This window comes from Leucoraja erinacea, chromosome 5 (genome assembly GCF_028641065.1).
Source record: "Leucoraja erinacea ecotype New England chromosome 5, Leri_hhj_1, whole genome shotgun sequence".
Taxonomy (NCBI): Eukaryota; Metazoa; Chordata; class Chondrichthyes; order Rajiformes; family Rajidae; genus Leucoraja; species Leucoraja erinaceus.
The window spans coordinates 93,755,872-93,771,598 of NC_073381.1; the positions used below are offsets into that span (position 1 = coordinate 93,755,872).

At 44.6% G+C, this 15,727-nt stretch overlaps 1 protein-coding gene across 1 annotated transcript in view; it reads left to right on the forward strand.

The window, feature by feature from the left end:
* The window catches only part of LOC129697686 (dynein axonemal heavy chain 6-like), a 415,092-nt gene that overhangs the window by 298,323 nt on the left and 101,042 nt on the right, over positions 1-15,727 (forward strand). Inside the window, exons 49-52 of the mRNA XM_055636395.1 lie at positions 326-454; positions 5,346-5,486; positions 6,844-7,011; positions 11,314-11,484. Of these exons, the coding sequence (XP_055492370.1) occupies positions 326-454; positions 5,346-5,486; positions 6,844-7,011; positions 11,314-11,484 (609 nt within the window). The remainder of the gene's footprint in view (positions 1-325; positions 455-5,345; positions 5,487-6,843; positions 7,012-11,313; positions 11,485-15,727) is intronic.

A 15,727-nucleotide genomic window follows, 5' to 3' on the forward strand; every position in this document is an offset into this window, starting at 1 on the left:
CCTTATATTTCGCTTGAGCAGCGTACAACCCAGCGGTATGAATATTGACTTCTCTAACTTCAAGTAACCCTTGCTTTCCCTCTCTCTCCATCCCTCCCCATCCTAGTTCTCCAATGCGTCTGACTGTCCTCCTTATTACATTTTATCTGTGTACGCTTTGTTGTCAACTTCCCCTAGCTAACAATGATCTATTCTACATTTTCCTTGACATTCGTCCCCTTTGATGTCTCGTTTAACACCTTACCCTTCCATATCTCCGTGTCTCCCCTGACTCTCAGACGTACCTATGACTACTGTACTATATGTTGCTGTGTGTACTTGTCAGGTGATTATCTTTGTTGATGACCTGAACATGCCAGTCGTTGAGCACTATGGAGCCCAACCACCACTAGAGCTGATCCGGCAGTTCCTGGACCTGGGTGGATTCTTCGACGTTATAAATCTCAAATGGCTGGTATGTTTCTTATTTTCCTGTTCATGCGTTATCGAGCCATTTAAAAAATAGTGGGACCATACATATATTGCGGTTACAAGAGTAGGTCAGAGAACACACATTAAACTTTTGCCTCAAAGGCTTTCCACAATCTACAAGGCACGAGTCAAGCGGTTGGCAGAATACTCACCATTTGCTCCCTCTCAAGAAATCCAGTGCCATCCATGGGATGTACTAACCAATTGGACACAAAACCTGGCTCGGTAAAAGGATTCAGAGGGTGGAAGTAGAGTGTTGTTTATCAGGTTGGAGGTCTGCGACCAGTCGTGTACCGCAGCGATTGATGCTGGGTCCAATGTGTTATATATGTATATATATATATATATATATACAGTATATGTTAAACATATATATATATATATATATATATATGAATGATTTGGATGAGAATGCATGGCATGATGAATATCATTATGGATTACCTCAAATTGAAGGTGCAATGGAGTTCAAGGTCCTGTAAGGTCACAAGAGGACAATGATCAACTGAGAAAGTTGACAGGAAATGACACATGGAATTTAACTTGGACAAGTGCAAATTGACACATTTCAAGAAGTTACATCAAGGCAACAGTGGCGGCACAATGGTAGAGCTGCTGTCTTACAGCACCAGTGACCTGACTTTGAACCTGACTACGGGTGCTGTCTGTACAGAATGGGTATGTTCTCCCTGTGACTATGTGGGTTTTTACCAGGTTCTCCAGTTTCCTCCCACACTCCAAAGTCATACAGGTTTGTGGGTTAATTGGGTTTGGCAAAATTGTAAATTATCCCTAGTGTATAGGATAATGTTAGTGTACGGGGTGATCGCTAGTCAGCACCGATTTGGTGGGCCGAAGGGCCTGTTTCCACACTGTATCTCTAAAATCTAAGCAACACATACAAATTGAATGATAGGCCCCTAGGAAGTATTGTTGGAAGAGAGACCAATAGGTTCAAGTACATGCTTCGCAAAAAGGGACATATAGGTAAATAGTCTGGTGAAGAAAGAGCTTAGCACATTTGTGTGTATCGGCTCAAGTATTAAGTACAGGGCTTGAAACGTCATGTTCGATTGGTGAGACCATACTTGGATGTGATTAAACTTGGGAGAGTGGAGAGGAGATACAAAGCGATATTGCTAGGACTGAAGTGCTGTAACACTATATTCTGCACTCTGTTTATTTTATTTTTGTTTCACTACCTGATGTACTAATGAATGGTGTGATTTGCTTGCATAGCTCAAAAAACAAAGCTTTTACTGAAGTAGGATGGAACTGTAGATGTTGGTTTAAACCAAAGATAGACACAAAATGCTGGATTAACTCAGCGGGACAGGCAGCATCTCTGGATAGAAGGAATAGGTGACGTTTCGGGTCGAGACCCTTCTTCAGACTGAATCTGAATTCCCCCTTTCCTTCTATCCAGAGATGCTGCTTGTCCCGCTGAGTCACTCCAGCATTTTGTTTCTATCAAAGCTTTAACAGTACCTTGGTACATGTGATAATAACAAACCAATACTATTATCAAAGTTTTCAGGGAGTCATTGAGACATACTGCAGAATATCCACTTCTTCTGGATTCAACGTAAGAAATAGGATTTAGTTCAGGCTCTTTGATTGTTTAAACCTGCTCGATGTTCAGCAAGATCATTGTCAATCTGACCTTGGCACCAGCTCCACCTTCATGGAGTTATTGAGTCACACAGCACCGAAACAAGCCCTGGGGCCCATGGTTGGCCCATTCATGCCAACTATGGATTACCCTTCTATACAAACATCATTTTTGAGTACTTGGTCCATAGTCTATGTACTTGGTCTATGTATTGGTATTCAGGTGGTCATCTAGATACTTCTACAATGTTGTGAGACCCCCTGCCTCCACCTCCCCAGGCAGCGCATTCCAGATTTCAACCATCCTAGGGGTGAAAAAATATTTTTTTGGATTTTCCGATGGACAAATATGGTTCTCCAAAACATTTTCCAGGAACACATCTCTTTAATAAATGTAAAAATGACTGTGAATTCCAATGGGACCTCAGTGGTAACAGACCTTCCTGTCACAAACTCACCCAACAACCGTCGCTCGCCATCGCTGAGTCACGTTGAGGACCCTTGGAAGCCGTGGGTTTCCGGTCACAGGAATGGCCACAGACAAAATGACCACTTGCTGACAGTAGTTAGAGGCATTAAACTAAACTAAACTAAATTAGATGGCATGTTTAAGAGGGAACTGCAGATGATGGATAATCAAAGGTAGACAAAAATGCTGGAGAAACTCAGCGGGTGCAGCAGCATCTATGGAGCAAAGGAAATAGGCGACGTTTCGGGCCAAAACCCTTCTTCAGACTGATGTGAGCGTGGGGGGGGGGGGGGGGGAGAAGAAAGAAAGAGGAGGAGCCAGAGGGTTGAGGGAGAGACAGTTGGGACTACCTGAAATCAAATAGTATACAAACTTAAAGCATAGTATACAAACTTAAAGCACATGGCATTGGGGGTTCAGTATTGATGTGGATAGAGAACTGGCTGGCAAACAGGAAGCAAAGAGTAGGAGTAAACGGGTCCTTTTCACAATGGCAGGCAGTGACTAGTGGGGTACCGCAAGGCTCAGTACTGGGACCCCAGCTATTTACAATATATATTAATGATCTGGATGAGGGAATTGAAGGCAATATCTCCAAGTTTGCGGATGACACTAAGCTGGGGGGCAGTGTTAGGTGTGAGGAGGATGCTAGGAGACTGCAAGGTGACTTGGATAGGCTGGGTGAGTGGGCAAATGTTTGGCAGATGCAGTTTAATGTGGATAAATGTGAGGTTATCCATTTTGGTGGCAAAAACGGGAAAGCAGATTATTATCTAAACGGTGGCCGATTGGGAAACGGGGATATGCAGCGAGACCTGGGTGTCATGGTACACCAGTCATTGAAGGTAGGCATGCAGGTGCAGCAGGCAGTAAAGAAAGCGAATGGCATGTTGGCTTTCATAGCAAGAGGATTTGAGTATAGGAGCAGGGAGGTTCTACTGCAGTTGTATAGGGTCTTGGTGAGACCACACCTGGAGTATTGCGTGCAGTTTTGGTCTCCAAATCTGAGGAAGGACATTATTGCCATAGAGGGAGTGCAGAGAAGGTTCACCAGACTGATTCCTGGGATGTCAGGACTGTCTTATGAAGAAAGACTGGATAGACTTGGTTTATACTCTCTAGAGTTTAGGAGATTGAGAGGGGATCTTATAGAAACTTACAAAATTCATAAGGGGTTGGACAGGCTAGATGCAGGAAGATTGTTTCCGATGTTGGGGAAGTCCAGGACAAGGGGTCACAGCTTAAGGATAAGGGGGAAATCCTTTAAAACCGAGATGAGGAGAACTTTTTTCACAGAGAGAGTGGTGAATCTCTGGAACTCTCTGCCACAGAGGGTAGTTGAGGCCAGTTCATTGGCTATATTTAAGAGGGAGTTAGATGTGGCCCTTGTGGCCAAGGGGATCAGAGGGTATGGAGAAAAGGCAGGTACGGGATACTGAGTTGGATGATCAGCCATGATCATATTAAATGGCGGTGCAGGCTCGAAGGGCCGAATGGCCTACTCCTGCACCTAATTTCTATGTTTCTATGTTTCTATACCGCTCGGGTACAAACTCTCCAAGTAAAATATGAGGTGCTGCTCCTCCAATTTCCGGTGGTCCTCACTCTGGCCATGGAGGCCCAGGACAGAAAGGTCGGATTGGGAATGGGAGAGGGAGTTGAAGTGCTGAGCCACCGGGAGATCAGGTTGGTTATTGCGAACCGAGCGGAGGTGTTCTGTGAAGTGATCGCCAGGCCTACGCTTGGTCTCATCGATGTAGATCAGCTGACATCTAGAGCAGTGGATGCAATAGATGAGGTTGGAGGAGGTGCAGGTGAACCTCTGTCGCACCTGGACCGACTGCTTGGGTCCTTGAATGGAGTCAAGGGGGGAGGTAAAGCGACAAGTGTAGCATTTCTTGCGGTTGCAAGGGAAAGTGCCCGGAGAGGGGGTGATTCGGGTTGGAAGGGACGAATTGACCAGCGAGTTACGGAGGAAGCGTTCTCTGCAGAAAGCAGACGGGAGGAGATGGGAAGATGTGGCAAGTGGTGGGGTCACGTTGGAGGTGGCGAAAATGATGGAGGATTATTTGTTGTACGTGACGGCTGGTGGGGTGGAAGGTGAGGACCAGGGGGACTCTGCCCTTGTTATGAGTGGGGCGATGGGGAGAGAGAGCAGTGTCACGGTGTATCGAAGAAACCCTGGTGAGAGCCTCATCTATGTAGAAGAGTGGAACCCCCATTCCCTGAAGAATGAAGACATCTCCGATGCCCTGGTGTGGAACACCTCATCCTGGGAGCAGGTGCGGCGTAGACGAAGGAATTGGGAGTAGGGGATGGTCCTTACAGGAAGCAGGGTGGGAAGAAGTGTAGTCCAGATAGCCATGGGAGTCAGTAGGTTTATAGTGGATGTCAGTCAGAAAACTAGATGGCACGTTGGCTCAGAGTTGCTGCTTTACCGCGCCAGAGACCCGGGTTTGATCTGGCTACAGGTGCTTGTCTGTACCGAGTTTGTACATTCTCCCCTTGACCTGCATGGGATTTTTCTGGGAGCTCTGGTTTCCTTCCACACTACAAAGACGTACAGGTTTGTAGGTTAATTGGCTTGGTATAATTGTAAATTGTCCCAAATGTGTGTTGCATAACGTTAGTGTGCCAGGATCACTGGTTGGCACGGACTTGGTGGGCCGAAGGGCCTGTTTCTGTGCTGTATCTCTAAACTAAACTAAACTAAACTTTGTGCCTGTGCTTGAGTCCAAGATTGCCATTGTCTCACCATGTCTCTCCTGCTCTCTTCTCTCTGCCCGATACCAAGCACGTGGATGATGTGACCCTGTTGGCAGCCTGCGCTCCCCCGGGCGGTGCACGAAGCCAGCTCAGCCAACGTCTGCTCAAACACTTCTGCATCTTCACTCTGCCTCAGCCCTCAACCAAGTCCCTACAGCACATCTTCCAGGTCAGTGTCTTGCTCGCTACAACAGCCAATGCAAAGAACAGGTTAGACGCATAGTTGCATCTCTCAATCTCAGGGTAAGGATAGCACGGGTTAGATACAAATTGAAGCTCACTCGACACCGTCACATCACACATTCTCAGGCCACAAAGTTAGGCCAGTGTGAATCTGACCTATCACTCATCCCAGGGTCAGACACCGGGAGTACTCTCTCCGTGAGCTGAGAGGTGCTGACACAAAATCAGAAAGATTAATTGTCGAAAAGCACTAAAAAGTGGGAAGTCTTTGGTGTCCTCAACACTGGACCAGAAAGGCTTTCCTTTCAAGGAATTATCTGGTCTGCTGTTTGAGTGTTGCAAGAGCAGCAGTGTGAGCGTGCAGTCCCTGTTTGAGTATCTAACGGGGGCTGCCTCTCAGGTTTTGGCTGCAGATGAGCCCAACACTGTTGATTTTAGGTTGCTTGGCCAAAGTGGCCATTCACGGGTTCCAGAGGTGGGCAGTTGAGAGTTCTGCCTGAGTCGACTGCCTGCCATCCTTCCAGGTTTACGTTTATTTCTGTGTATTGCTGGAGAGGGAGCACATGGTGTCCATGGGAGCTTGGGAGACATCTCAGGAATAGTGGGCAACAAGGGGGCTCAAGGGCAGCACGGTGGCACAGTGGAGGAGTTGCTGCCTTACAGCACCAGAGTCCCAGGTTCGCCCCTGTCTATGGGTGCTGTCTGGATGGAGTTTTTAAGTTCTCCCTGTGACCGCACAGACTTTCCCCCGGTGCTCTGGTTTCCTGCCACACTCCAAAGATGTACAGGTTTGGAGGTTAATTGGCTTCGGTAAAAATTGTAACTTGTCCCTAGTATGTAGGATAGTGCTCATGTACAGGGATCGCTGGTTGGCGTGGACTCGGTGGGCTGCAGAACCTGTTTCCACGTTGGATCACTAAACTAAACTAAACTAAACTAATAGTGTGTCCTGGATATGGTCGGCAATGTTATAATTTGATGGTTGTTTGCAAATTGCATGACTAGCAGTTTTGATTAATGAAATACTATGTTAATTGTGACAATGGAATAAAAACTTCTTGTCAAAGAATAAAAAGGCCACGATAATCACAGCATAGCCACAGAGTATAACTCCTTTTATACTGTTCCAATCCCAAACTCCCAGGACAGGGGCAGCAGTGATCCAGTCCGAAGAAGGGTCTCAACCCGAAAAATCACCCATTCCTTGTCTCCAGAGTTGCTGCCTGTCCCGCTGAGTTACTCCACCATTTTGTGTCTATCTTCGGAGACCCTAACAACATGTATAAAATCTATTTGGTCAATTTATGGATTATGATACTTTCTTGGAATTCATGTTTCCACAGGTTAAACTTGGCCGTTTTCTGGAGAGCCATAACTTCTTGCCTGTTGTCCGGAATTGCAGGAATCAGCTAGTGACTGCCGCAATTAGCATTTATTACAAAATGTCTCGGCACATGCTGCCCACGCCAATCAATCCCCATTACACGTTCAATCTGCGAGACCTAACAAAGGTACGTTTTCCTACACTGCCAGTCCAGCATATGTGAATGAGACTTCATTTTGTTGTTTGTCCATACCTTTTGGGCAATGTGCGTGTATATCAGTGTGACCTGCATGTCTGTGTCTGCATATGTGTTTTATGCGTGCATATGCATGTGAGTCAGTGTGTTAATGTGCATATGCACATTCATATGACTGTTACAGTTCAGTCTACATGTCCTAATCTATATGTGCCGCCAAGTCTGTTGTTGCCACCAAGCTGGGTGGGAAGTGAGCTGTGAGAAGAGTGTAGAAATATATGTGGGGTAGGCAAGTGAAAAGATGATTGTTTATGCCAATTTCATTCAAGGATTGTGGGCTTCACAGACTGAGCCAGCATTTATTTGCTCCTTACTAATAGCCCATGTTAAGGTGGTGGTAAGCTGCAACCTTAAACCACTGCAATCCTTGAGGTTGATAGGAAGGGAGCTCCAGGATTCTGACCCAGCGATGGTGAACAGCCATCAGGCTATTAAACACAACGAATAAGCCATGAGCTCTGAACTGCAAAAGACTATTGTTATTTGTTATTTGCACTACATTTGTTATTTATTGAACTTTTTCTTTTTTCCCCCCGTTATATACAATGTTTACATATTCACATATTCTGTTGTGCTGCAGCGAGCAAGAATTTCATTGTCCTGTCTGGGACATATGACAATAAAACACTCTTGACTCTTGTCATGACTTGAAGGAATGCCACCACATATACCTCCAAGTCTGCACAGCGTGTGGCTTGAAAGGCACCTTCCAGGTGGTAGTCTTCCTTTGCTCTTTCTGCCCTTGCCCTTCTAGCTGGAAGAGGTTATGGGTTTGGAAGGTGCTGTTTAAGGAGTCTTGGTGAGTTGCTGCAATGCATTGGTTTTGATTTTAATATAGGGTATTTATTGTCACGAGATACAGTGAAATAGTTTGTTTTGCATGCTTTCTAGTCTCCATCCCATTCCACCTTCAGCAGAGACCGTTTCCTCCATAACTCCATGGTTAACTCATCACTTTCCACCCAAACCATCCCCTCCCCAGGTACCTTCACCTGCAAACACAGGAAATGCAACACCTGTCCCTATACCTCCTCCCTCGACTCTGTCCAGGGACCCTGACAGTCCTTTCAGGTTAGGCAGAGGTTCACTTGTGTAGTGGCAGATTTTTCATATCTTTCAGATAATTAGCACCCTAGCTGCTAATTGGATGAGAATGGATAAGGGGAATATCTTCGGTACACATGCAAGCTGCCTCAGACACCTTCAGAGCTTTTCCATTCATAAAGCTTCAGCACACAATCTTTTAATGAATATTTTCTTTATTGTAGATAGAAAACAGTAAGATACATCCAAGGTTTTTCCGACTTGTTACGGCAATCTTCTTCGAACTCCAGCTCATTACTTCAGATAATAGAAAGCTCCTCGTGTCTCCGTAACAATGACATGCCATGACATGGTCGAAGGATTAACCTTCTCCATCGTCTCTCCAAAACTAATCTAAACACTAAACTTCTGCGCAAGCAGTTAAGCTGCAAACACGCCCAAAGACACGTCATAAATCCCACCCACATTATAACAGGCAGTCTAAAATTTAAAGGCACATGCCATCCACAATGACATGCAAAACAGGCCAAATGGTCACTCCAACTTGCACCTCCTCCAACCTCATCTACTGTACCCGTTGTTCAAGATGTGGACTCTTATACATCGGCTGTCGTAGACTGCGCAATGGTTTCGCTGAACACCTTCACTCAGTCTGCCTGAACCTACCTGATTTCCCGGTTCCCAAACACTTAATTCCCCTTCCCATTCCCACACTGATCTTTCTTCCCAAGGCCTCCTGCATTGTCAGAGTGAGGCTAGTCGCAAATTGGAAGAACAGCATCTCATATTTTGCTTGGGTAGCTTACAACCCAGTGGGATGAATATTGATTTCTCTAAATTCAAGTAAGCCCTGCATTCCCTCTCTCGGGGTCAAGGAAAGAGCGTTCACGTCGCGGCCCTGTTTCCACCACCACGCACAAGAAGCACAAGAAACTCAAGACAGACACCATTGTGCAGATGCAGAGAAGTGTGTTCAGCTCTGGCCGAACCACTTCTAATCTTGTATAAGGGCTCTATAAAAAGAAGACTCCATCTCTCCATCCCTATCCCACCTAAATCGCACCAGGTTCCCATTCTCACATAGTAAAATGGCCTGTTTCCTTTATCATCAGAACTTTTTTGTATATCTTTCATTTATTTGTTCTATATCTCTCTCCATCACTGTCTATATCTCTCATATTCCTTTCCCCTCAATAGTCTGAAGAAGGGTCTCGAGCCGAAACGTCATCCATTCCTGCTGCCTGTCTAACTGAGTTACTCCAGCATTTTGTGTCTATATTCAAATCATACGATACTTAAATACAATTAAGCCATACATAGTGAAACAGGTAGTGTAAGAGAAAAACGCCAGAGTGCAGAATGTAGTATCACATGTTTTAGTTTGACACCTAAGCTGTACATGATACAAATTGCTGCTGTGCATCAGTGTGGAGTGAGTTGATGGTTGTGGATGGCATGCCTATCAAGCAAATTGCTTTTACTGTATGGTGTTGAGTGTTGTTAAAGCTGCACTCATCCAGGCAAGTGGAGAATACTCCATCATGCTCCTAATTTGAACCCTATAGATGGTGTCCGGGCTTTGGGGAGTTACAGGATTCCCAGACCCTGACTTGCTCTTGTAGCCACATTGTGTAAAAGGTCAATGGTAACCCTCAGGATATTAACAGTGATGGTAGTAATGCCATTGAATGTCAGTGAAAATATAAAGTAATATACTTGGGTAGTATGAATGGAATGCTAAAATCCTTTAAAAATCAAATGTAAGCTTTGCATTGCTACCTGGGTTGAGGACGAGAATTAGAGAACTGAATTAGGGTCGCACCTTTGGTTCAACCTCTGGTGCTGTCTGTGTGAAGTTTGCTAAATATCCCTGTGTCCAAATGGGTTTCCGCCTACTGCTCCAGTTTCCTCACACAGTCACACATTTCCAAAGACATGCTTTGGCAAGTTAATTTTCCGCAGTGAATTGCCTGTCTTGTGCATGGTAGGAAAATTGAGGTGGAGAGAGAAAGAATAGGAGAGACAGTGGTCAATCCCTGGAACTCTGCCCTGACTGGATCATTAGAGGGTGGTAGGCATAATCTACATGGACTTTAATAAAGCTTTTGAACAGGTCCCACATTGTATGAAGGCCCAGCTAGTTAGATCACATGGGCCAAAGGATGAGCTCGCCAACTGGAACCAAAATTGGCTTTGTGTAACGAACCACAGAGTGGCAGTGGAAGGTTATTTTTCAGATTGTGGACTTGAAATAAGTAATACGTTACAGCAATTGATGCTAGATGCCTTGTTGTCTGTTGGATGTTACCAGTGTTGTAGAGCAGAGAAAGATCTAGGAGTGCAGATGCATAGTTCCTTGAAGGTGCACAATAGGTAGATAGGGTAGTCAAGAAACCTTCATTGGCCTTCATCAGTCAGGGTATGGAATATAAAGTTGGGATGTTATATTACAGTTGTACAAGACGTTCGTGAGGCCGAATTTAAGAGCATTGTGTTCAATTGTGGCCACCTGCTGGAGGAAAGGTGTTGTTAAGCTGGAAAGTGTGCAGAGAAGATTTATGTTGAGGCCTGGACTTGAGGGCATGAGCTACAGGGAGAGGTTGGACAGGCTCGGACTTTACTTCTTGGAGCGCAGGAGGATGAGGTGTGATCTTTTGGTGGTGATTAAAATCATGAGGGGAATGAATAAAGTGAATGCACAGAGTCTTTTGCCCAGAGTAGGGGAATCAAGAACCAGAGGACATAGGGTTAAGGTGCGAGTTGAAAGGTTTAATAGAATATGCAGAGCAACTTTTTCGCACAGATGGTGGTCGATTTATGGAATGAACAGACAGAGCAGGTAGTTGAGGGCTTGAGGCAGAACTATAACAGCATTTAAAAGACATTTGGATGGGTACATGGATAGGAAAGGCTTCAAGGAATGTGTGCCAAATGCAAGCTGGTGGGACGTATAGATGGGATAACTTTGTTAGCATGGGCAAATTGACCAAAGGATCTGTTTCCTTGCTGAATGACTCTCTGATTCTAATTCTATTCCTACAAAGGTGGGGTGGGGGTGGTGGTGGTGGTGGTGGGGTGGGGTGGGGGGGGGGGGGGGGGGGGGGGGGGGGGGGGGGGGGTGTAGTAGATATATGGGCTTATAATTTACATGTGCCATGTGTGAGGAAGAATTTGTCAATCTTTCTGCAGGTGATCAATGGCCTACTCAGAGCTGACAAGGCCAACATAGTCTCTAAAAACAGGGTAGTCATTCTGTTTGCCCATGAGCTGACCAGAGTATTCCACGACCGGCTCAGTAACAAGAAAGACAGGCAGATGTTTTATTCTTTCCTCGCGGATGACCTCCATAACTACTTCAAGGTGAGTAGGAAAACAACGGGGCAACATTTCAAGTGGAGAGAGAGGGGACAGGCGGGAACACAGGGGAACACAGGGGAACTGGGAGAGGAACGAGTAGCGGCAACGTGCCGGGAGTGTCACCCACAAGGTAAGAGCACAAACCTGGCCCACAGTCACGTTGGCAGTTGTCAACGTGAGAGGGTAAAGATTTAATAGGAACCTGAGGGATTACTATCTCAAACTGAGGGTGGAGGCGATGTGGAATAAGCTGCTAGAGGAAGTAGTTGAGGTACAGACAATAAGAACATTTGGAACACATTTGGACAGCTACATGAATAGCGTAGACTTAGAGGCATATGGGCCTGGCATGGTAGTAGATTGGATGGGGCATCTTGGTTGGAATGGATGCATTGAGCCAAAGGGCCTATTTCCCTGCTGTGTGACTCTCTAATACATCGTCCTGTAGTGGGCAACCAGAGTTGTACAGAGTAAGCTGTTTTGTATGATTGCTACGTGACTTCTCAACGTGGAAATATAGAATGCCTTGGCCTGTGAAGGCAAGCATGCCCCACACCGTTTTTATTGCCACAACCACCTATGTCTCAACATTCAGGGAACTATGGATATATACCCCAAGGTCTCTCCGTACAACAACAATCCTAAGGACTTTGCTATTTACTCTTTATATCATTCCAGAATTTGACTTCCTGGATTAAATTTGTCAAGATCATGGCTGACATACCACACCATCATTTTCCTGCAACATCTCTATTTCCCTTGATTCTATTAACAATTAGAAATCCATTAATCACTGCTTTGTAAGAACTCAACTTTTGAGCCTCCTCAGTCCCCAAGGCTTTGATTTCTAAAGGTTTACAACCTTGTGAACTAAGACATTTCTCTTCATCTCAGTCAGAAATGGCCAAGACCTTATTCTGAAACTGTAATCCCAATCCTTCTCTGTCAGGGGAAGAATCCTTCCTACATCCAACCTGGCAGCCATGCAAGAATTTTATAAGTTTCAATGAGATCTTCTTTCCGCTTTCAATTTGCTTACAGTAAAATAATAGGTGCAAGGAGGATGGCATCACCATTCTATTATATTTAGCTCTGGATCACCTTGACAATGAGAACATCTATATCAGGATGCTGCTCATTGACCACAGCTCAGCCTTCAATGCCATAATACCGAATACGCTCATCTCTAAACTTCTAGACCTTGGCTTTGAAGCCTCCATTGCAACTGACTTCTGGACTTCCTGACCGCAGACCTCAGTTGGTTGGAATTGATCATACCAATTCCTCCACTCTGATTCTCAACACTGGTGCTCCTCAGGGTTGTGTGCTCAATCCCCTACTCTATTCCCTTTAAACACATGATTATGTAGCAAAGAATAGCACCAACTCAATCTTTAAGTTTTCCAACGATAACACTGTTGTTAGCTGGAACAGCAACGATGATGTGGTGGAGTGCAGGAAAAAGAATGAGAACTTTGCATCATAGTATCAAAACAACCACCTAGCCTTTAATGCCTACAAAATAAGGGTTGGTTGTTAACCTAAGGAAATGAGGGGTTAAACACAGCCCTGTCCTCATCAATGGAGTTGCTGTGGAGATGGTCGACAGTATCAAGTTCCTAGGCATCCAGCAACTTAACCTCCACAACCCTCTTGGGTAGGGAATTCCAAAGATTTACTACCCTCTGATTGAAGATATTTCTCCTCATATCAGTCGAATGACCAACGTCTTCCTTGACCACCAGTTCTAGGTACCCCCAGCCAGGGGAAACATCAACTCCACATCTACCCCGTCAAGCCTCATAAGCACTTTGTACTTTGAAAAGTGAGTTCATCTCCCATTCTTCAAGAAGAAACCAAATACATGTGAGCAACTGCACACCTCATGCCGACCAAGATGTCCCATCTTATCCCACGACCACATTTGACCTAGATCTCTCCAAACCTTTCCTATCCATGTGTGTGGCGAAATGTCTTTTAAATATTATTATTTTACCTGACTCAAATACTTCCTCTGGCAGCTTGTCCAATATAGCCACTACCTTTTGTGTGAAAAAATAGTAAGATTAAACGAGAACTTACCAGTTCGAAGTTTGATCATTATTTTATGAGGAGTACGTTGAGGGAATACGCGAAGAACCCCGCCAGGACGCATTCGTGTCATTCTTCAAAGCAGCGGTGTGAAATCACAGATAACTGTAATGACTTAAACATAGTAAGATTAGAGAAAGAAATACCAGTTGAGTATATGATCATGGGTGGGAGCGGAGGGCACGTATTACCTCAACGTACTCCTCATAAAATAATGATCAAACTTCAAACTGGTAAGTTCTCGTTTAATCTTACTATTTTACTTCGGAGTCACGTGAGTGACTACGTGAAGATTTCAAAGCTCTGTGATTTCATGCCGTGGAAACAAGTCCATGCATCACATCTGCCTTAATGACGGTAGGAGGAATTGTGTCAACATGACATGAATCCGACATTGGAATCCATGAATTGATTAACACAAATTATAGCCCCTATTTATGGGGTAATTAAATTACAGAACTTAAATTGTTTCTGCAAATGTTCCAGGTTTAATGACTGGTTTATGATAAAATAGTTGGAGTGTTTTTTCCCCTGACCATCCTGCTGCCTTGAGGATTTGGTCCATTGGTACATCCAACTGCATAGCTGCCGATGTAGCTGCAGCCCTGGTGGAATGAGATTTAAAATATTAGTATCCACCCCAGCCTGTGTTAGAACCTGTTTCAGCCATCTTGAGATGGTCTGGACCGACACTTTTTTGTGTGGTTGCTTATGGCTGACTAAAAGTGCCTTCTCATTGCCTCTGATGATTTTCGTTTTCTCCATATATAACGACAAATGTTTTACTATACAGAGACGATCATCTGTTAGGTAAGACCTAAATTCGATATTGAGGCCCGCTGATCCCTGTCTGTTCTGTTTCACTAATTCATAAATATGAAACGTAATGTTTTCAGATGAAGAAGTCATGTTGTCCAGTCTTAATTTATGTAATGACTGTACCCTTTGTGCCGTGACCAATGCCATTAGCATGACTGTTTTTAATGTCAGTCTATGTAGGGACAGAGCTGTTGCTGGAGACCAATTCCTGAGCATCTTCAGGACAATACTCACATCCCATATTTGGGAGTACCTGGTTCTTGGGGGATTGGTATTAAAAATTCCCCTCATAAGTTTTGTTACCAGTGGGTGAGTTCCAACAGAGTGACGCTCTGTTCCTTGCCATAGATAAGTCGATAAGGCACTTCTGGCGCAGTTGATGGCACTATAACTGAGCCCCTCATCATAATGGAGGCCTGCCAGGTATTCCAGAACAGACGGGATGTTCATATCTCTGTAGGTGATGCTGTTTTTGTTACAATACATCTCCCACTTCCTGATATAGACCAGATACTGTTTTTTGGTGGACTGTCTTTGGGCCGCCTAAATCATATTCACTGTTGTGTCCGTAAGTCCCAGCTGTAGTAGAGGTATTTTTAAACTCTACAAATTAATAAATTCAAATAGTTATGGCATGGGTGGCTATCCCTTGTTACGGGATGAACCAACAAGTCTGGTCTATTCGGGATACATGGTTCTAATACCATGTTCATTATCACTGGGGACCATGGTTGAGTAGGCCAATCGGGTACTACCAAAATACCAGACGCAGTCATGCTGTATTTTCCTTAATACCCGACTGATGAGGCAGAAAGGAGGGAATGCATAAATAAACAATTTCCCCCCAATGCAGCGAAAATGCATCTGTCGCCGCTGCCCCAGGGTCTGGTTCCCATAAAGCATAATTTGATAACTGGTGATTAAGCCTGGATGCGAATAGATCGATATCTGGTGTTCCATATCTTGCTGTAATATCAGCAAATACTTTTTATTCAACATCCATTCGGTGTTTTCATTAAATTTGCGTGACCTGGTGTCTGCCACTAAATTTAATTTACCTGGTAGGTAAATAGCTGATATCCAAATATCTCTCTGGATACACCACTGCCAAATTGTATTAGCCAGATTGTCACATGATGTCGATTTGTTTCCACCCATGTGGTTGATATATGCTACCACGGTGGTATTGTCTATCTGTAGTCTAACATGCTGGTGATATGACCCAGTACAATATGACTTTAGGCCATAGAATGCACCCAACATTTCCAGGTAGTTTATGCCCAGTGTTAGTAATAATGATGCCTCCTGAGCAGTCCATCTACCTCCACAGCTGGAG